This window comes from Copadichromis virginalis, linkage group LG4, assembly GCF_057382275.1.
Source record: "Copadichromis virginalis isolate Kocher_CV1m ecotype Utaka linkage group LG4, C_Virginalis_male_GT1.1, whole genome shotgun sequence".
NCBI classification, from domain to species: domain Eukaryota; kingdom Metazoa; phylum Chordata; class Actinopteri; order Cichliformes; family Cichlidae; genus Copadichromis; species Copadichromis virginalis.
The window spans coordinates 36,354,346-36,376,399 of record NC_140621.1 but is presented as its reverse complement, the minus strand read 5'-3'; the positions used below and the strand labels follow the sequence as shown (position 1 = coordinate 36,376,399).

Here is a 22,054-nt window from a genome sequence, read left to right as displayed (position 1 = left end):
CCGCAGGGCACTCACATCCCAGCTCCAGCGTTCCAGTCTTCCCAGTGTCTGAATGCACTCAAGTCCAGTTCATCTGAACGCCAGCTTGTTCCAGTGCAGCTTGGGGAAGCTGTAGTTCAGTAGTCGTCACAGTAGTCGTCCTGTTTCTTCTTCTTTTCTTATTTTTTGGTAATGACGCCCCGACAGGCGGAGCGGTGGTCGCCTCCAGGATCCCGGCCGCCGTACTGAGCGCGCCGCCTCACACACCGACGCGTTACAGGCCAGATGCATGAAGGAAACACTCGCTTTGTGCTGTTCGTATTCAACTCCGATATTCAAACTGAGCTTCAAACACCGCCCGACCCCTCCACCTCACACCACACTTTTAATGGAGTCGGGTCGTTTCTGTCCGTTTCTCTGTAACTTTGAACGATTCTGTTTTGTGCGGTGGTTGGTCAGGTGTGCAAAGGTGTGCGAGTGGGCGGGGTTTGATCTCATTGGGACGTGTTATAGGTGAATGAATCACTTTCAGAGTTTCTGCCTTCAACGTCCAAGTCTGCTCATATCTGAGCGAGCTGAAGGAAGAAAACGAGCGTCCACGATCACCTGTCGCTCTCTGAAGGGTCAGCTGACTCCCCGCGGCTCGAGACCGTGGAGAAAACGCCGCTGCGGGAACTAAAGGACGGCCAAGTACCACTAGCTCAATGATAAAACCCCGAAGCTGACCTAGGCTCATACTCAGGAAATATTTCAGTGACATTCACAGCGCGCTCCTCTTCCTGGAGCTCCACACCTACATTCAGACTCCGCCTTTCCTCACCTGCAGTGCAAAAATCGTACCAAAGGTTTCAGCGTACACGAGATCGACGAACGGGGAGCGGTTTGCGAGGACTCATCTTCAGGATCGGGCCAAACTCACAAAAGTCGCTCAGTGCAAATATGAAAGTAAACAACTTTACACGACGGCGCAGCAGACGGCGGACGTCTCCGAGCCAATCAGACGAGAGCTGCTCACGCTTCAGCGGCAGCGCGAACATCACAAGGACGTCATCCTCAACCCAGAAAGGTCTCCCACATTCTTACAGATGGCAGACGTTTGAGGATCTATGGATCAGACTCCCAGCTCACAGCTGACCGCTCTGCATGTTAGAGCCGATCAAATCTTAATGATCAATCAAGCTACGAATCAGCTGATCCGACGAATCAAAGCTGCTTAAATTTAGCTTTAAAAGGTTCAATCATACGGAGCCCCGCAGGGGACATGGGAGAAAAAAAAATTAAGACGTGCTTTTGTGAGATTGCGCAAAAGTTGAATTCCAACAATGGCGGCAGCTGCTTAGTTGTAACATTCCTCTTTCTGGGTCACAAAATACACTTAAGATATTTTGAGGCGTGAATGTAGCTGTGTAAACGTCAGATACCTGCTCGGTTTACAAGACATCACATATTTGCAAAAGTGCTCCGACGTTTTCGGAGATCTGACACCCGCCATCTCGAAGCTGACAGGAGGTCGAGACCTACTACGGCCGGGAGGAACACCGCTTTCCCGGCACATCGTGCCTCGACCTCCTGGTCGGCTTCGAGCCGGCGGCCTCCGAAGAATGCGGCTAAAACTTTTGCGAGGTCCCGCAAAAGTCCGTCTTACAATCATTCGTTTATTTCTGTGATGTTTTATTCATTTAAAGACCTTTTGGTGCATTCAGGGGACGCTCTCACACTTTGTGCTGCGCCGAGCTCTGAGCTGGGATAAATCTGTACCGCCTTCTGCTCTCGGGATCAGAGACCCTCTCGTATCGTCAGAGGACCCCAGAGGCGACCGACACTTTCTCAGCTCCTTTCTCTTTTACTGATTTTAGCTAACATCGCCGTCTGGCTGCTCAGCGATGACATCAAAAGAGAGGCGGAGTCTCCACATCCCCGGCCCCTCCCCTGTCGACTCCCCGTGAGCCGATCAGAGAGCTCAAAGGAGGGTGGATCATCTGAAACCCGCCCGGATGCGGGACTGAGCGGAGGGAGCCGATTGGCTGAAGTCTGAGAGTTCAGCTTGATTTTTGAACATCCTTCAGTGTTCGAGTCCGAGAAACAAAGAAAAGGAAAGAACTGCAGAGAGAGAAGAAGAGGAGACGCCGTCATCACTACAGTGCACACTTATCTGTGTTAGCTTAGCATCAACAGTCTAACACAAAAACCTAATCATGAATGTAATCTCATTACTTCTGTCTGTAAGGAAATCAGTTGTTTAAGGTGAAAAAATAATAAAATTCTGTGACAAACTAAAAGAAACAAACCGTCATGCTAACAGAGCATCTGCGTCCTGTTAGCAGTTATTAATAAAGCACACAGTGATCATCACTGGGAACTGACACTTTCAAGTTGCTCTGAAACAGCTAAAAAATAAATAAAAATAAAAGCTTTGATCTGAGCGCGTGTCTGAAACGTGAAGATGACTCACGCCGGCTTCGGGCTCCGGTGCTACGTTTGTGACTCGACCCCCGGCTGGCCGCCGCCCTCCGTCCCCCGCACCTTCTGCTCCTTGTCCTCCTTCAGCGTGGGGCTGATCTCCTCTTCGGGGTCGTAGTAATAAAACTTCCTCAGGTAGGCGATCAGAGGCCTGAGGGGAGCCAGGACAGATGTTAGCGGCTCGCTTACACTCTCCGACATTCAGGCGCGTTTTTACAACATGGACCTCGACGCAGACACGCACCGACTGATTTTTTTAGTAACAGCAATTCAGCAGATCACAGGACGCCGTTCTGGATCGTCTCCATCACAGCGACGGCGTTAGATCACCTTCGATCCGTTACTCATACCGAGGCTCTCAGCTAGCTTTAGCTTTTTGTCATGTTCTGGTGTGCTCGCTAACAGCAGGTCACCGTGAGAGCGCATGAAACGGGCTGTAATGAGTCACAGGTGAGACTCTACCTGCAGTTACATCACATGATCAAACCAAACATGTGAAACTGACATGAAGGATCAAATAAACAAAAGCTGCACAAGGAAACTAAACCAAATGATGCTTTAAAGAGAAACCCGCCACTGGTCTCAGTCACGCTGCAGCCCTTCATGCGTTTTGTTTTGGGTCAATATGATTATTTTCAACATTGTTTTAAATCCTCGCCCGGCGTCCTTCGAGGACCGCGGGATCTCGTGTCATGAAAAAGATCCACGGGACAGATAAACGTCAGCTTTGCGTCTCTAAGGTCAGGAGGACCGTGTCTGACGTGGGAGCGCTCAGGCGGGTACGTACGTGGGCAGCGGCAGCTCCTGGATGTGGTCGATCCGGACCAGCTGTCTGATGCAGAAGCGACAGAGATGCTGCAGAGACTTAACACTGCTGAACCTGGAGACCGGGTATAGGAGCTGGACTGGGGTCGGCGGCAGACCTGAACACACAAGGACACGAAACTCAAAATATATTAAATAAAGATTTTATATCAAGGAAAGTGAACCGGACAAAAGGCGAATCAATTCAAAGTCCAGTAATTATTATAGGAACATATTTGTGGACAGCCAGCCTTTGTAACTAACGCTGATGTGTCCAGATACTTACTGAGTGTACTTGTAAAATGTCCTGTCTGTGAAGGTAATGTAGATGAACTAATGTCTTCATTGGATCCTATAAACCTATCAACCCCCCCCCCCATATATAATATAATACACGGAGCATCACTGACAGCACGAAACATGGACGCAGCTTCAGGGTTGGACAAACATCGAGGTCACACTGGCTGCGTAGTTGAGTAGTGTGGCTGTGACCCACGAGGCTCCCTGTTAGAATCTAATGACGAGCAGCTGCAGCCACGTGTTTGTGGTGTTTGTGGTGCGTCCGAGGCTATGTCACGCGCTTGTGCAGCCACAGATATCCTGGAGCTGATTGGATGCTGGTACCTGGGACTCGCGAGCGCAGGAAGTACAGGAACTTTCCGTTCTTGGAGTGCATGATGGCTCGCTCGATGAACTCCACCACCGAGTGACAGCGGTCCTCAAACTTTGGGTGACACCACAGGCTGAACGTCCCTGCAGGACGAGAAACCGTGAGACGGGGACGCAGGCTCACAGGCGAGGCGTGGCGCTGCACAGGTGTGTGTGCGTTACCTCTGTAGTGCTCCATGCGTGTGTGGTGTGTGATTCCCTGCGACCTGAAGCTCAGACTCAGGATGTAGCGCGGGTCTGAGCTGTCCCGCACCAGAAACGAGCCGTCCGGTTTCCCCTTCAGCTTCATCTCAGCGTCCTCCCAGTTCATCGGCCCCCAGTACCAGCCGCACTGAAAGCAGATGCACAGGTTAGCTCCGCCCACTCGCACAGCAGGCTACAAAAGCAGGCGATAGTAGCTCCACCTTCTCCAGCTCCCTGAGGCTGGTGGCGAAGTTGCCGGCATCGGGTCGACTGAGCGGGCAGCGAGGGGCGAGCCGGGGGGGCGGGTGCTGCCCGTCGGGCCGCAGGGGGACGGGTCGAGGTAAACCTCGCAGGAAGGTGTCTGAAGGAGATGGGGGGGGCATGAGTTTACATAAACAAATACAGCTACAGAACAAAGATAAAAACGAAAATCAGGACGTAAAAACAAACTGTCACAACTGATGTTTGAAGTTTAATTATTGAAAAGCAAAACAATGACAAATGTGCTCATGAGTCAAAGCTAAAAATCAACACAGTAAAAAACAGAAAATAAACCTGAACAGGAAATGCATCAGCAAATAAACACACATGCCATTAATGACGTGTGTGTGTGTGTGTGTGTGTGCGCGCTACCGTTGAGGCTCAGGCTGTGCTGGATGGTGTTGAGGGAGGGGGGCAGGGCCATCGGTCGGGGGGGCAGCGACTGCATGGAGGCCCCGGCGCTGCGCTCCATGAAGGGGCCGTGCTGCTGAGGAGGACCCCCAAAATCATCTGCAAAAAAACATTTAAAATAATAAAAGAGCCAAAAAATGCAACTTTATACGAAGTAACAATTCTAAAACAGAATAACTGCCTCTGATTGGTCCTCAGAGGACTAAAATCCTTCAATGAGACGATTAAAACAATTCCACGAAAACCCGTGAGAGCAGAAACTCACCTAAGAGTCACGGCGCACACACACACACACACACACACACAGAAGGAGGAAGTGCAAACAGGAAGCAGAAAGAAGGAGGAAGTACCAAGCAGACTGAGGCTCCGTCTGGGAGGGGGAGGAGGAGTGGGGGGGTGGAGAGAGTTCCCCCCCCTCCGAGAAATATCCACATCGACCAGAGAGACCGTCTCACCTGGACACAGGTGAAAGCAGAGAGAGGGAGGGGTTAGAGGAGAGAGGGAAAGATTAGTGAGCAGAGTGATCAGCTGACCTGATGAGTCATGTGATCAGACAGAAGCAGAGCTGAGAGGAGAGGGGGGCGTGTCAGGAGCAAAACAGGAAAAAAGTTTCGTTTTTCGGAATAAAACATAAATAATAATCGATGAAGAGCCGATTGGTCCCCGGGCCGCATGTTTGACACCGCGAAGCAGAGGAGTCTCTGACCCGGCCCGACTGTGACCGCGGGCAGGTCTGCACAGACCCACACCGCCCCGCCCCCAGCACCTGGCTCCACCCACACACACACAAGTTTGGGAGGACCACAACTGTCAAATTCAGAAATAAATTAAATATTAAAAATATTTTTTAAAAACATACTTGATGTATTTAATGTGACATTTTTGGGTTGCTGATCAGAGGCAGGTCACATGAGTTTCACCTGCCCTCTGCTCACCTGGTCTCGCACATTAAAGAGCGTTTAACGTTCTCGCGGCTGCAGAGCACGCGTGAACGAGCTTATAGAGGAGTTCCTAATAAACTGGCCACTCAGAGCTGCTGAAAACACTCAGTCACACAAACTCAGGTAAAAACATCTCACCTGTTCACCTCTCACACACTCACAGCTGTGTGGACTCACCGGTGAAAGCCGGAGTGAAGGGCACCGGAGAGAAGGCACTGTGAGGTCTGGATACCTGCAGCCTGAAGACACAAACAACACCATCAGCACCATCACCTTCATCCTGACTGCAGAGCGAGGCACGAAGGTTTTAACGCTGCAACTCGTCAACATGTTCGTATCCACGGGAGCGATCTTGAGTGAGAATCAGCAACCACCCGACTCCACTCAGAATAAACATTTCAGCTCAAAGAAAAGCTTCAGGACACTTTGATGCTTTAAAGCAGGGGTGTCGAACTCCAGGCCTCGAGGGCCGGCGTCCTGCAGGTTTAGGATCTCACCTTGGGTCAACACACCTGAATCACATGATTAGTTCATTACCAGGCCTCTGGAGAACTTTACGGCATGCTGAGGAGGTCATTTAAAGCAGCTGTGTTGGCTCAAGAACACATCTAAAACCTGCAGGACACCGGCCCTCGACGCCTGGAGTTCGTTCAGATCCAAAGTGACCCCTTCAAACACCAGCATGACACAAAAACACGCCCTACACCTGCCGACAGAGGCACAGCCGCTCGCTGTGGTCTGAGTCTGGTGGACAGCGACTGCTTTGTTTCACACTACAGTCAGTGTGACTGTGGGGGTGAAATGTCACGTGTACACCGTCACACTGACTGCAGGTGAGCAGGTTAGTTGTGTCAACACAAACTAACCTGCTGCTCGAGGAAGCATCCTGAGGAGACGGCAGTTTCACTTCCTGTGTGCCGACAGGTAAAGTCAGTGTTTATCTGGCAATAAAAACTGATCCAATCTAACACCTGGTGTCACCTGACTCTCACCTGCCCAGGTGCTTTCAGTATCCATGGTTACAACAATACACCCCACTAATCAGTGTCACATGATCAGAGACACTTTCACTGTGAGCTGCACAGGAATACGAAACATGAAGTCTACTCGATCGGCCGCAAGAAAAATGAGACTGTCAGGAAATCCCCCGCTTCGAGGAAACAGGAAGTGAGTCGCCCCTGAACAAAAACAAGGTCACCGATTCGCTCTGATCCGTTCTGTGATGTCAGAGAAACTAAGCAGCTGATTAATCAATACTACCTGATCAGTTTGGGACCTCACCTGCCATCCTGGTCTGGGTTGCTGCAGGTGGACCCCCACACGTCCAACAGGCTGCCCCCCGACGACGTGGACGACGCTAGGGACGGCCTCTTGTCCAGCAGCCCCCCCGAGCCGCCACTCGAGCTCTTGGTTCTGAATAGCTTGCTGAGCCGGACCTTCAGTGACCCCCCCTTCCTCGACTTCCCCCGGGGCATCTTCTCCCCCTCCCTTCCTCCTGCACCCCCTTCCCCCTCCAGGACCACCAGAGGGGAGGCTGACCGACCCGCTGCCCCAGAAGCCACACCCAGTTTGGGGGTAGCGGCACGGCTCTGGGGCTGGGAGCGCGACTGGTGCTGATGCTGTGGGCGAGAGCGAGGGTCAGAGGATGGGAGGGGGTCGGGGAGCACCGCAGCAGCCTGGGACAGTGGCGGGCGGACAGGCAGGTACGGGCAGGGGGTGGCGGTGCTGCCGATGAGGGGCTGGGGGTCCACGCAGGAGGGGAGGGACACGGTGGCGCCGAGAACGGCGAGTGAGGACCGGCAGCTCTGATCTGTGCACACTCCCGCCTCCTCTGCCAGTCTGTGCACCTGCCGCATCAGCCCGCTGAGAGTCCCACTGGAGAACACAGTCCCCGCCCCCCCAGGCATCCCTGCACCCACCACCCGCTCTGTTTTCTCTGTGTCCTCCGCATCCCTGGACTCTGCCGCGAGTCCCCCCACCTCCTCTGACCCCAGACCCTCCAGGACCAGCAGGGCGTCGCTCGTCTCGCTGGGGTCCTCGCCAGGCCCGATGCCCCCGGACCCCGAGGCCAGGACGCCATGGCAGGAACAGCGAGGAAGCGAGAGCACCAGTTCCTGCCCGCCACTTCCTTCCCTCACCTCGCCCGGGTGTACTGGCCTCTGGGCCGGAGCCAGGACCGGGTCTTGACACCTGGGGGGGCAGGTCTTCCTGGGCTCCAGCAGCCCCGCCCGCAGGGCTTGGTCCAGCAGGCCCGGGGGCCACTTAGCCAGCCGGTCTGTCAGCAGGTGGTGTGTGTGGCACAGGACTGACCCGGACTCCGAGTCCAGAGCCGGGACGCCCCGCTGGGGGGCCTGGGAGCCCAGCCTCAGGACCGGGTGCCATTGCAACAGCTGCTGCGGCTGCAGGTTTTCCTGTGCAGGGGGGTTCTGGTCCTTTCCTCCCCCGGGACCAGCTGTCGCGCTGCCAGGACCCGTGCCCGGCACCGGGTCCAGCTGCTGTCTCTGTCGCTCTGCCTCCTCCTGCAGGAAGCCAGGGGGCGGCTGCTCCAGCCCGCACTCCAGGATCCGGTCTCCGGACCGCAGCAAGTTCTGGAGCACCATTAGCTGCGCTCCGTGCCCCGCAGAGCCGTGCCCACGCGGCACCGGGAAGTCCACAAAGTCTTCGGACGGAGGGGGCGACAACGGCGCCTCGGAGCCCGACGGGGCGTGCGTCAGCCCCAGCCCGCCGCTCAGCTCTCCTTTCCCGGGCAGCGGGGAGCTGTAATGCGGGGAAGCCGAGCCGAGGCCTGCCGAAGGGCCGCCAGAGTCCACATCGAACCCGCCGCCGCGGCGGCCCAGCACGGCTTTGACGGGGCCGAACCCGCCGCCCCCGGACATCAGCTCGTCGGGGTCGTCCAGCCGGTCGTACTCCGCGGCGGACACGAGCCGCATGAGCACGAAGTCCGGAGACATTTCTTGCTGCGCGTCATTCATGGCGGCGGCTAACGTTAGCTGCGCGGCTAGTCGCTCCGCTCTTACATAACAGCTGCGGGGCTAACGGCTAGCTGCTGCCGCATCTCCCGGCAGAGCTACCCGGGCCGCCGGCAGCGCACAGCCGCGGACATGTGAAGTCCGGTCCGGTTCGTGACGGCGAAGGCTCCGCTGGACGACGTCAGAACATGAAGGAACGAGAGAAACGATCCCGGTGCCGCCGCTCCGTGACGTTAGCTGTTAGCCTCCTAAAGACTCCTCATCCTCCGGTCAGACAACACGGCGGGAGGCGGGGCTGCGCACGCAGGATCGATCACCGATCATAGCTAAACGATTAACGGAGGGAACCGAACACCTGCCGGGATCTGACAGCCTCATGATGATGATGACGATTGTTGTCGTTTATTGAGGGAAAATGAAGATTTATGGAAAAAAAATAATTCGCTTTTAGTGGATCACTTTAAAATTTTAATGTTACGAACAGTAGTAAAGTTTTATTTCATTTAATTATTATGCAGTAATATACAGGTATTATTTTTAATTATTGTTTTTCAGTTGGTTGGATTTTTTTTAATGATTTCTTTTATTGTTTCTGTTTTTTGTATATATCATGTATATATCTATCCACTTAGCACTTTTAATTCTTATTCTTATTTTTATATTTTTATGACAGTATGTTTGCACTGAAGCACCGCAGCAATTTCCTAATGTTGTAAACCTGCTCAACATTTGGCAATAAAACCCTTTCTGATTCTGATTCTGATTTTATATTTCTTCTTTGAGTTTACAAAACATTATTAATATACTTATTTTACTTATCGGTGTTGTGTCTGTGTGTTTTAATCAATGACTGGTTTCTACAGTCATTGGTTTTAATTCATCCTCATACAGTTCCTTTTTTATTTTGGTGTGACGCGTACTCTCTGGGCTGTTTCCGGCTCGTGCAGCTTTTTCAGGGGAGTGTTTGAACTTTATTAAAAAGTCGCTGCGAGCAGGGTTCGAACCTGCGCGGGGAGACCCCATTGGATTTCAAGTCCAACGCCTTAACCTCTCGGCCATCGCAGCAACCGGAGAGCAAGTGAGTTGACCGGGAAACTGAAGCTAAGAGTGACGTCAGAGGCTTCTCCAACAGTCAGTAACTTGTATGTGAAACGCAGACTGAGAGGCTGACGAGTCGACAACTGATGTCCGATGACCACGTAAAGAAAAACAAAAAGTGAATCATTGATTCTCGAGGTCTCAAAGGTGGTTCATCAGGAACAACCTACGGGCCAATCAGATCAATGGAAAACATCATCATTCCCGAAAATCCCTCTGAGGTCTGAAGGAGAAAGTCAGGTTCTCAAAGTAAGGCCCGTGGGTGGTCATCATTGTATTATTAGTGTATGGCTCATCGACAGGAGGTGGCCCTGCTGCTCTCACCTGTGCTCGTAGCAGGAACACCTGACCTGAGCTACAGCGGAGAGCAGGGAAACTCAAAGCTCAACAGGTGAGCCTCTAGAGCCCACAGGTGCTGCTTTGGCGAGCGAAACAGAAAACCTTTCCATTATTGTGCATTTCTCATTTTTCAGCTGTTTCCACAGCAACAGAGAGCTGGTTTATCATTTCCATTGTGTGTATATGCAGGACAGGGTGTCCAACATGTGGCCCGGGGTCCAGTCCGGTGCTCTGTGACAGCCAAAACCAGTTTTTTTTTTTTTTTTTAACCCTGCAGTGCAAGGACGCGCTGCAGGAAACACTGAACCATCCAGAACACATTTAGAAAGATTTAAAGGATATTCCGTAATGCTGAGCGCATAACGAGCTGCTCAGAAACCGTGGAGGCGACACGTGACGCACGCTGAGCCAGCCCGTCACCCCTTACCTGCAGATTCTTATGAATAACCCGTTTCCACACACACAGGCCCGACGAGCTTTACAATACTCTAGCTTTTCATGTCGATTTTATAGCGGTGCTGCAGAGCTTGCGCCAGCCTTTAGCAGCACGTCTGAGCACCGCTGGGACCTGAATCCTCAGTGTTGTACTTTAATGTTTTAAACTGAAGTCCCAACTGTCGCAGCTCACCTGTACTCAGGTAAAATCAGGAGTTTTGTGAATGCAGTCTGGTGCAGAGGAAGAGCGTTTGTTTTGAGGCAAAGCAGATAAAATAAAACACTCATGAGGTCACGTGACACCACACACTGCTTCACCCATCGCATCAGGATTTGACTTTGAGCCCCGATGTAGAGCAGTGAGAGGCTTTTATTTTGTCAGACTCCAGCAGGAAGCAGTAGCGTTGTGAAGAAGCAGCAGACGGTCAGTACAATATAGACTTTATTAGTTCACTAAAGTTGAATATGAAAGAAAAAGCAGATCGGCTTCAAATGATTCACAATTCAGAAATAAAACTTTCAGGTTCATGTCAACACAGGAAGTGCTTCCTCCCTACAGCTGCCGCGCCTCTACAAAATAAAAGCCTCCGAGGCCAGAGCCACTTGGCTTTCAGTGACCATCATATTTACCAACTGAAAGCAAAGCTCTCCGGCCGTAGAGGCGGCAATGAGCGCGCTCTGCAGCGTTTAAGCTTCGTGTCAGTGTTGGGGTTTTTTGTTGTTTTTCTTGAAACCGTCCCAACAGGAAGTCACCCAGTAGCGAGGAGCGACCGCCTTACTGCTAGTGAGTTCCAAAAAACAAAAATCATGGTTCTTTGTAGCGTCGAATAAACAAGCCAACAGTGGGAGACAGCCAGAGCTCAGCGTCCAATCAGCAGAGTCCAAAACGTTTGAGTCCAGGAGTCCGAGAAGAAGAAGAGCGAAAGCACAGAAGAGCTCGGGGAATGTTTTGTATCACTTTAACTTTATTTTCATCATAGCAATGGAAAAATAGAACCTCATACAAACGTCTTCAATCATCTGAAATCTTAACAAGCAAAAAGGTGAGTGACCCGTTCCCAAAGCAGGCGCGGCGGCGAGGAAACCCGAGGCAGCTCGCAGCACTCGCTCACGCCCGGGCTAAACTATTCCCATTTGGCACTCGCTCCTCTCAGCATCGTTTCGGCTTTTATTTTGAAGGAATTTAGTGCTGCCGTTGTTTGGAGGAGACCGAGCGGGCGGAGGCATCCGTCCCTCACAGCTCCGCCGCCATGTTTAGTGCTCAGAAGAAGAAACGTAAGAGCAACAAAAATCCAGTTTTCCACAGAAGAAGTAGTCCACGCAGTCACTCGATCAGCTGATTCCACACAGTTCCCCTCCTCCTCCCCCTCCCCCTGAGCAGGGGGGGTGGCGGCGGCAGGTCGGTGACATCATCACGATGTCATAGGAGAGCCCAGCTACAGCGAAAGAGGCGGATCGCGGGCAGAGGCGGGGGAGGAGTGGAAGGAGAGGGGGTTTCTTTAAGGGGGAGGAGTCACAGTCCAGTCCACAGGCCATCCAAGAGGGGAGGGGGGGGGGGGGCGGGGTCATCGCCTGCAGGAACTGAAGGTGGTGTGATGTCATCATCTCTCGCTCGCTCACACGTCTCTCTCTCGCGCTCACACACAGACACTCATCTCTTCTTCTGCTGCTTCGAGCGAAACGCCGACAAACACAGAAGATTTAATCCAGCGGCCGATTTGTCCTCAGTGATGTCATCCGAAGTCTCATCTCGCCCTGACACGACACCCGCCATCTGCAGGAGACACAGAGAGAGAGGAGGGGTTAGAGAGGAAGTGACGCAGAGAAGCCACGAGAAGCATGCCTCCACCCTCACCAGGCCTGGCTCTTCAGCTTGCGGAGCTCCTTGGTGGCCCAGGTGGCGAGCGTCTTGGTCTTGGTGGTTTTGGAGCGCCGGCCTTCCGTCAGCAGGTCGTTGATGAGCGGGCGAACCTCCACCAGCTTCATCACATCTTTCCCAAATGCTGTGCACAGGTCACTACGGAACACACACGTCAAACAAACTGAGGCTTTTAATGTGAAAAGAATCTGAGCTCTCAAGCTGGACACTGGAGCATCGCCAGGGTAACCGTGCTGGTCTCAGAGGATGCGGTTTGTTTTCCATCACGCCATCAGCGTGGTGCATGATTTCTCTTCACCGACCACAACGCCTTAGACTTTGAACCATGTGACCCTCGCTGATCAGCTGTGGTGCAGACCACAGGAAGTTTAGCTCCTTCAAAATAAAACCATAAAAGCTGCTCTGTGATATCTGATCTGAGCATGAAGTGTTCTGGGGTAAAGGAACCCTCTGATTGGCTGTGACCTCCTGATAAGATCTCCATGTTGGACCAACATGGTCGAGCTTCAGCTCCACCCCCTGCTTACCCGATGAGTCCGGCAGCGTTGGCCACCACGCCGTCAGAGTGGTCCTCGTCTTCGGCGATGTGGTGGATGAAGGAGAGGATGAACTCCACCCGAGGCTGCACCAGCATCACGTCGGCTGCAGGGGTGGAGAGGAGATGAGGGTGAGAGAGCAAGTAAAGCAAACAGGAGGTTTTTTTTATTTGTTGGGTCCCGCAAAACCAGGAAGCTGTGAGTTCGGCGGCAGCCTAAAGCTTCCCGGGTGAAAAGGACCCACGTCTGTCTGCGACATCACTAAAGCCTCCTGCTGACTGCAAGCAGGAAGAGGAACTGACGTCGCTGGAGCTGTGGTCATGCGATCACAGCGATAACCGTTAGCACTTAGACAACCAGGTAGCCCCAGACACCTGAGGACAGACGCTGCCAGAGAGACCGTCTGTCCGTGTGTGTGTGTGTCCTTACGGTGGACGTTCTCCTGGTCTCCCTTCAGGCCCTGGATGATGCCGGTGTAAGCCTCCAGGCAGCCCTCCCTCAGCTCGTTCAGGTAGTCCACCATGTCGTAGTCCGTCTGAAACACAGGTTCAGATGTGTCAGGTGAACTCGGACAGACAGGAAGTAAATCTGTGAGGTCAGAGGTCTCAGATACACGTGGTTGGTTTTACATCACGGTCAGCGTGGTGCATGAGTTTTCATCACAGACGTCCGAATCTAAGCTGAGCATTTCTACACTCGAAGCCCAAGTTCAAGATTCAGTGTGTGTTCAGACATCTGAAGGGGCGGGGCTTTACCTTGTCCACCTGAGCCTGCGATGCCTGCTGCAGGGTGTCCAGGACGATGTCCAGGTACTTCTTGAACTCGCCCCCGATGGCCAAAGCGATGTCGCCAAACGCAGAGAGGATCTGAGGCTTCACCGACCGGTGCACATTCTCGTTCTGTAAACAGACCAACGTTTAACATCTGCACACCTGTGAGAGGGTCAGACAGGTGAGCGGCACAAAGACTGCTTTGGAACACGGCAGCTGTTAAATGTCCATCAGGTGATCAAACAGCACCAGAGGAAGGTGAAGTCTGGGATCAATAATCCACACCTGTGAACAGGTGGGCTGCTCGCTACACCTGGATCATCATGTGACTGTGGGTCGGAATATCTGGACCGACCCTGTGAGGGGCAGACGGGAGCTAATGTGGAAACTGAACCAGCTGACTGTGTGGGGGTCAAAGGTTGACTGGAATGGAACTGAATTTCTACAGCTTCACTGATGTCAGAGCAGCCAGCTAACGGCGCTGTGGCCCAAATCTGTGCCACACAGGAAGTGCTCCTGCCACTGAGCATGTGCAGAAAAACTCGAGGAAGTGATGAGAGAGGAAGTCTCAGATAAACGTGGTTTTCACATCACGGTCAGTGTGGTGCATGTCAATAAAGACGAAGGAGCTCCTCCCCCTCCTCACCCCGAGGTTCTCCAACAGCAGCTGCATGATCTCGTCACAGTACGGCAGGATGTTGGACATCAGCGCTCTGCACAGGTCGCACACGAGACCCACGGCCGCCAGACACACCTGCAGCAACACGTCAATGACATCATCAACACTGTGACGTCTGAGTCAGTGATGACATCAGAGCTCCTCCTCCATAAACAGCAAACTTGCCTCTCAGCTCCGAGGTCAGACCGCGACTGTGAAACAGGAAGTGGTGATCAGCTGTGCGAGTCCTACCTGATACTCTGCGTAGTTCTTCAGTCCGATGGCAAGGAACGGCTTAAAGGCCTCCATGTATTTCTGGAAGTCGCTGCCCAGAACTGCAAGAGAAATGTGCAGAGTGAGACACGTGGAGAGCCGCGCCCTCTGAACACAACACGTCACTGCCCTCGCCGTGTAGTCACTCAAGTAACTGTGGCGTACCTTCGACGAGCGTGGACACGGCCATCAGCGCGTCCTCCTGCACGCCTCCGGAGCCGGCAGTGCTCTGAAACATCCTCAGCAGGGACGCCATCACCACGTCTGAGATCTGCAGGGCATCCTGATGCTGCACTTTACGCAGGACGTTCTGCACACACACAGGAAACACTCAGAACCGCCATAATAAGAGCATGAGCACAGAAAGGCTCAGGTGTCCCGTCTCACCTGCAGAGTGGCGCACAGCAGCGACTGCAGGTCGTTGAACTGGATCCGATCTGAGGTGCTCTGGATGTGAGACTGGAAGACAGGAAGTTAAGAGACGTGAAGCCAGTGCCTTTTCAAATTAAAAGCTGCCTGGTCTGCTCAAACCAGTTTATTTCAGCTCTATGTTTTTTCTCTTGAATGACTTTGAGATCCAAGCGATGCTCACAACGGCATCGATATCGCTCTGCCCCTAAGACGGCGCCCTCACCTCCATTTGCAGGACCTGCTGCAGCCGCTCCATGATGACCAGCGTGGTTTTCTGCACGGCGGGGTAGCAGTCCTTGGCGCTGTTCTTCACGATCTCCATCAGAGCCTCGTACGCCGCAGAGCGCAGGTTGTTCTGGTGACCATCGGGCCTGAGAGACAGGAACAGACCAATCAAAGACGAGTACGCAGAGCGCTGTCAAGGAGGCACGACGGCTGCCCGATGACTGAGCGCATTCAGCTGTCGAGCCCCGCCCACAAACGTCGACACGATCACAGAAACCTCTGTGATGACATCATCATTTAAGCGGTTAACTCGAAGTGTTAAAGTGAAGGAAACAGCAGCTGTGACACGATCGGCGAGCCGACAGGAAGCCGTCTGCCAGCTCTTTATGCAGTTCACTCTGCGCTCTGAAACCAGGAAGTGGTCACACCGCCATCAGGCTGCGGTCGTCAGAGGCACAGACGCATGTGTGAGCATCGTCATACCTGTCTGTGGTCTCCAGAAGCTTCTGCACGATGATCTCGAAGGACGAGGACAGGCAGTAGGTGTTCGGCTCCTCCTGGTCCTCGGCGGCATCCGTGGCTTCGTACGCCGCCTCTGCGAGAGACGAAAAGGCCTGAGGGAGGAGACGACAGGTTAAGGTTTCCACCGAAGAAGAACGAAATCTGAGGTCGGGTTCGTTTTGACAGAGCTCTCTCAAAGGCCACATGACGCCCAGCGCGGACCGGCGACTCACCCAGCAGACGTTGGAGGCCACTCTGGGCTCCGCCCCCAGGCCCTCGATCAGGCACTGCAGCAGGGGGGCCAGGTAGACCTCGTTGATGGCAGCTTCGGGCAGCAGCTCGCAGATCCTGCCCACCGTCCACGCCGTGGTGTCCCTCACCACCACGCTGGGGTCCTTCATCAGCTCGATCAGGGTGGGCATCGCCTGCAGGAGGAGGGGGCGGAGTTTAGTACACAGAGGGATTTGTGTGACAGACAGAAGACTGGGCGAGCTGGGCGAGCTGCTCGAGCGTCTCACCTGTATGACGAGCGGCTTGAGCTGGTTTAGCTCGGGTCCCTCCAAGATGGAGCCGAAGGCCATGACGGAGGCGTCGCGGTAACGCCAGTCGGGATGTTTGATGTTCTCTTTGATGAAGGGCAGCACGTGGGGAACCACGTCGTCCTCGCAACAGGTGGCGAGCAGCATCAGGCACACGCCGGCCGCCTTACACGGGTTCCAGTCGTCGTCGTCATCATTCTCGTCCTGCAGGAAGAGGAGAAGGCGGAGCTAAACAGGTAGACTCAAAGCCACAGACAGGTAAACGGGATGAGGCTCCGACAGCTGAGCTACCTGCTTGGTGAGGGTCTGGGTGAGGATGGGGACCAGGTACTGCAGCGCACCTTTGGCATAGAACTTACTGGTGTGCTCGGGGGGGCGTCCCTGCTCCGAGGCCTGCGATTGGACGAGACAGAAAGAGCGAACCGTGAACAAACAGGAAGTAAAAAACAACTTCCTGTTGGTTAAAGGAAGCGTCACACTGACCTCTGAGGCCTCGATGGCCAGATCCATCTCCTCATCACAGACGTTGGACCAGAACTCGATGCCCTGCAGCGCCACCTCATCAATGTCGCTCTTCATCGCCTCAATGGTGATCTGAAACAGGAAGTGACAAGAGTAGCGGCGCTGCTGAGACGACTCCGACTGACTCTCGGGTTTAAATAAAGGTTTGTGGTGTCTTACCGCGAACAGGGCGGGGCCCATGTACGTCTCCATGTACTGATAATACAGAGACATGATCTTCACCAGGTTCTGCAGGGCCGCCACGCGCACCTGAAAGAGCAGTAGGTGAGTGCATTTGAGGGGTCAAAGGTCACGGGCATTACGCTGGCGTTACTCACTCTGGTGTCGGGACACTGCGTGGCTTCACAGACGACCTGCATGATGAAGTGTCGCTCCGTCTGAAACAGGAAGTACACATTTGTCAGCGTGATTCCCTGCAAATAAAGTTACATTAAAAGGGGGAGGAGTTAGGAGAAAGCAACGTACGTCCTTGTCGAAATTGGCTTTAGTGAACTCGAGCGAGTTGAGCAGCGCATTGGTGGCGGCCAGCTTCACGTTGTTGCTGGGCTCCTCCTTCCTCATGCCCTGGATGATGGCCGTCAGGATCTGGTTGGCGTTCTCCTGCAGCTGCTCCGGGTCCTGCGGAAAACAGCTGGGTGAGCGAACACTTGGGTAACAACAGGCGGCGTGCTTTAACGTGCTCGCCGTGACTCACGATGTCCTGGCAGATGTAGCCGATGGCCTCCAGCGTGGACTCCTTCATGTGTTCCGTGCTCGACGGATCGGTGACGTTGGCGACGAGCTGCGGGATCAGCTCGGGCCACTGGTTCACGGGAATCTCGGCGCAGGCGATGCCGGCGACGCACTGCGAGGCCGAGCTGGGCCGGTACGTCTCCGTGCCCAGAGTCTGTAGAACCTGCCGGAGACACGGGAACCGTTAGACAGGTGGAGGCGGTGGCGGACGGTGAGCGGGGTTTGCTCGGCCCTTACGTAGTTCTTGATCTCGCGGCGAGCGTTGATGTCGATGGCCAGCCATCTCTGCTGGTACTGCGCCTTGACATCGGGGTCTTTGGATGTCAGCGAGTTCTTCACCTGCAGACCGGCAGCAACTCGAGCCACCTGAGTGTTCCCCGGGTTCGCCAACACTTTGGACAACTCCACCAGGAATGTGGGCTGAAGGAGGAGGAGCAAAGGTCACATGATGAGCGTCACTGATTACGTCAAACATCTGGTTTGAGTTACGGTGAAACAGTGAGAGTGAAGGAAGCTTTGTGCAGAAGCGACGACGCTGGGATTTTTACTGGAGCTGAAACACAGCTTCTCGTTACAACAGCTGCTCTGCGTCTCTGGTTTCAGGTGTAAACGTGTGAACAAGAAGGCAGCAGGTACGATCACAGACAGGAAGCACTAACAGGAACCAGAGATCGGTCGCCGACCTGGAACCAAGTCTTACTTTAGCTTGTCAACATTAAGTCGCTGTCAGTTTGCTGGGCGGAGCATTAAACAGACTTAGTGATTTGATTGCTCGCTCTGCTTCCATTCATTCTGTCTGCACAGGTGAGGCACACCTGACCCCGTCGCTCTGCTTCAGGCTGAAGGACGGCGAGCTACAACTGACGTCAGACCAGAGAAGAAAGCTGACCGAAGATATTTTTGGACTGAAATACTTTTCCCCTCACACCTGACAAGACGCAGCGTGCTCCTCCTGCCAGAAGGTGGCAGTAGCACACGCAGACAGAGGCAAACAGCAAAGAACTGCCAACTACGTTTCTTCTGTTTGCAGGACGCCATCAGCATCACGCCTCCTGCAGGTGTCCAGGTGCTCTCAATCAGCTCCAACCAGAACTTTTATTTTTCTCTGGACAGACAACTAACTGTTTCTCTGCAGTGAGCAGACGACCACAGCAGCACTGTGTGTGTGTGTGTGTGTGTGTGTGTGTGTGCAGATATTCTTTAGCATGCAGAAACCACGATCCAGCAGAAACATCTGGATTTGAACAGTCAGTGTTAAATATCAGATCAGTGGACTTTCTGGCCACGATGGCGGCGTCTGGCAGGAGTTATTGACTCGGTCGGGTTACACTCTGCCGAGTTTACAGTTTTATTGTCAACACACTGTAAAGCGAAGGGGTGGGGCTTAATTTATAACTGCGAGATAAACGGTAACTGTTCTTACCTTTGTCTCTAACACAGAGACCATTTGACCACAGAGTCTGATATTTATCTTCCTGACACAGCAAAAACTACAAAATAAGAAACTACAGAAAGTCATCTTTGATTTTATTGGTTCCCGCCGACGATGACATCACCTCACACAGCTGACGATCGTATGGAGTGTCTGTGTGTATAAACAGGAAGAAACATTTCCTCAGGTGAACCTGCTGCTCAGGATGGCTCACCTGGTCTCCCAGTGACGCGTGACAACAGCGCCCACATGGTCACAAACTACACCGCCACAGCCCCATGGCGGCTTTACTGCAAACCCCACCGGCCCTACCCCGACTCCCCCACCACCTGCACCTTTTAGTTGGAGTTCTACATGCCAGTCACCACATCTGACAACACATTTAAACATTTCCCTGAGTAACAAGTAAGCCACGTAACCGCAACACCCTGACTCATCAAGCCCCACCCTCACTACAGAATATCAGTCAAACCTGACCACACAGTCAAGAAGGGCGACCCGTGGAGACGGCATCCAACCCTCACAGAAACCCTGGAACAGCTGTGACCCTCACACTGATGTTTCACAGAGACCCACCTGCTCGCACTTGCCGGTCACACCTGGTCACAGAAAGCTGCAGTCATGTGACCAGCAGAGACAGCCCGTTTACAGAGATATACTCGCTCAACATACATATTTATACTCGCTATGAACCTTCACAGACACTCGCTATGAACCACTTCCTGTTCTGGTTGAAGTTAGCATGTGTACTTAAATAGTATATGAGGGCAAGGTCAAAGGTCAGGACCACACAAAGGGTATGTAGAAATGTGGGAGCATCAGCTTCGCCCTCTGATGAAGACCTTGAAGTGGCTGAAGCATGCAGACCCTGGCACGGTCATATCAGGAGCCAATGGAGGCTTTCACTGTGACACATATGTGAAGAGTGTGCGTGCGTGTGTGCCAATGCAGAGGGAGGAAGGGGAGGAGGAAGGAGGAAAAGCCGGCGGGATCCAGCAGTCCTCGGTCCCTGTCCGCTCCTCTCCTGCAGCAGCCTGAGCTCCAGCTGCTCTCCCTCCATACTCACCAGGTTCTCTATGGCCGCCTGCTCCAGAAACTTCTGCGCCGCCTCCAGCTCATTCCGGTCTGCGGACAGAGGAGAGAGGAGGGGGCTGGTTAGCGGACGGGCTAACGCACGGTGGTTAAACGTGTTCACCAGACGTTCACACACAAGCACCCGGCCCCGGGGTGGATGTCCCGCACTAATGATTCACCTCAGACTCAGAAAGTTTAACTCCCGCCCCGGTGAGAGCCATCGGTGGTACCGAGAAGCACACCGACCCTACAACATGCGCGCTAGCCACCTGCACTGTGCTAGCAGGCTAACGCTAGCCGACACGTTTCCAGAGACGCGCATGAAGTTTTATGTGCAAACAGCGGAGCCGCTAAAACTGCGCCAACTCCGCTTAAAGCAGCGGAGCAGAGGTCAACTCACAACCAGGGCGCTCGCCTGTGCCCGCAGCGACTCTAAAGCGGCGTTACCCAGGAGAACACGCCGAGAAAGCGGCCGACAGTTTGAATGGCCCGAGCTAGCGAAGAAGCTAACGGCTAACCCGGGCATGGGCAGGGTCGCGGCTTCTGATCGGGGACACACAGCCGGCATTACGGCCTATGTGGGCCCGAATCCGCGTGATGGCGATATGACAACGTCTTCTGGTTTCCCGTCGACAGGCTAAAGGGTTACCAATGCCATTAAAGTGTGCTTAAACGCCCGGTAGAGTGCTAAGTCACCAGCGGCGTCAGGCCGTAACGCTAACGGGTTAGCACAGTGAGCTAGCATGGTTTCCCTCCTCCCTGCTTCCAACTTTCCCCGGTGCTCCGGGCAGCCCGCCGTCTCGCAAACACCGCACCCCCCGGCCGGGCATCGGGCCCGGGCCGCCGGCTGTGTGCGCTGCGTGATGCAGGGACTCACCCGGAGAGACGGTTTTTTCGAGAATCGTGATGAGCTCCATTCCTTCCCCCGGCTGCCTCTCTTCAGTCCGACACTTTCGGTTGCCGCGCAGCGCCCACAGCGGATTATATTTCTTCCACGGAGCTCGGTCGTTGTCAGGCACAGGACGGGTTCAGTCGGTGATACGGGTGGCGGAGGTTCCCCGGTCTTCGTTCGGCGTATTTTCACTCGGATGTTGCGGGAAATGTTGACAGCGTCGGCGCAGAGTCACGTCTCGTCGCTTCACCGCCGCCCGTTCGCATCCTGTGCTACAGGGAGGGAAAGGGCTGCGCGCTTCTCTCCCGCGGAGGGATATCACGCAGTGACGCCAAAAAACGTGCTGCCTTCAGGGACCGCCGGACACCATATCATCCTGTCTCAGTACACTGAGATTTCATTTCATGTAATTTTTCACACATGGTGCAACAGTAATTAATTTCCTACACACAAACCTTCCTTTGAATTAAAACAACACTGCATCCATGCATGAAAAGGAGCAGGAGCTGATGACTGAAAATATAGATATCATTACATCACTTTTAAACTACACAAATACATAATATCTTATTCTACTTAGTTTTTAATGTTCGTTATTAAAACACTAAAAGAATGATTACATTTTTGCTGCAGTTTGAATCACACAGTTTATTTTTTTTATGTATTTATTCATGTAGTTGAAAATATTTTCTTTTAAAATGCATCTTAACAGCTGTTAGTGTTATAAATACCTTTCCATTAAATTGAATTGGTAGCTGGGATATGCTCCAGCCTTCCCCCCAATAGAACCCATCCATCCACTCTTTTCCGTTTATCCAGAGCGGGGTTGCAGCCTAAGCAGAGAGGCCCAGACTTCCGTCTCGCAGTTTATCCGGAGGAACACCAAGGCGTTCTCAGGCCAGCATATAATCTCTGCAGTGTCCTGGGTCTGCCCCGGGGCCTCCTTCCGATGGGAGGTGGATGGAGCCCAAAGCTGACAAAATGAGACGTTTGGAGGAAAAAGTACACTGAGCGCAGTCATTGTGTTAAAGTTTGCTCAGCTGAAAACGTTTTCTTTCTTA

At 53.3% G+C, this 22,054-nt stretch overlaps 2 protein-coding genes and 2 non-coding genes across 5 annotated transcripts; all 4 read right to left on the bottom strand.

The window, feature by feature from the left end:
- Positions 1–1,624: 1,624 nt before the first annotated feature.
- On the bottom strand, positions 1,625–9,255 carry LOC146712107 (uncharacterized). 2 transcript variants are annotated; one of them, XM_085455249.1, is made up of 10 exons: positions 6,990–9,255; positions 5,886–5,947; positions 5,118–5,222; positions 4,729–4,866; positions 4,317–4,456; positions 4,075–4,243; positions 3,868–3,996; positions 3,227–3,362; positions 2,432–2,590; positions 1,625–2,079 (listed from the first exon to the last, which is right to left on the bottom strand). In XM_085455249.1, the coding sequence occupies exons 1-9, from the start codon at positions 8,678–8,680 to the stop codon at positions 2,452–2,454; spliced, it is 2,709 nt and encodes a 902-aa protein (XP_085311375.1). In that variant the 5' UTR covers positions 8,681–9,255; the 3' UTR covers positions 1,625–2,079; positions 2,432–2,451. The 2 variants fall into 2 exon arrangements, with proteins under 2 accessions (XP_085311375.1, XP_085311376.1); XM_085455250.1 differs by lacking the exon at positions 5,118–5,222.
- Positions 9,256–9,660: 405 nt separating this feature from the next.
- On the bottom strand, positions 9,661–9,742 carry trnas-uga (transfer RNA serine (anticodon UGA)). Its single transcript has one exon. It is a non-coding gene; the product is annotated as a tRNA-Ser (tRNA).
- Positions 9,743–10,973: 1,231 nt separating this feature from the next.
- Positions 10,974–21,312, bottom strand: kpnb1 (karyopherin (importin) beta 1). Its single transcript, XM_085455247.1, has 22 exons — positions 20,979–21,312; positions 20,094–20,152; positions 17,833–18,015; positions 17,558–17,758; positions 17,329–17,481; positions 17,181–17,240; positions 17,023–17,112; positions 16,825–16,935; positions 16,633–16,734; positions 16,321–16,545; positions 16,036–16,227; positions 15,785–15,915; positions 15,300–15,447; positions 15,053–15,124; positions 14,831–14,975; positions 14,645–14,727; positions 14,381–14,488; positions 13,720–13,863; positions 13,394–13,499; positions 12,956–13,070; positions 12,405–12,566; positions 10,974–12,323 (listed from the first exon to the last, which is right to left on the bottom strand). Coding segments are annotated over exons 1-22 (2,631 nt in total). The 5' UTR covers positions 21,019–21,312; the 3' UTR covers positions 10,974–12,322.
- On the bottom strand, positions 13,133–13,270 carry LOC146712105 (small nucleolar RNA SNORA79). The gene has a single exon (XR_014920318.1). It is a non-coding gene; the product is annotated as a small nucleolar RNA SNORA79 (small nucleolar RNA).
- Positions 21,313–22,054: the final 742 nt, after the last annotated feature.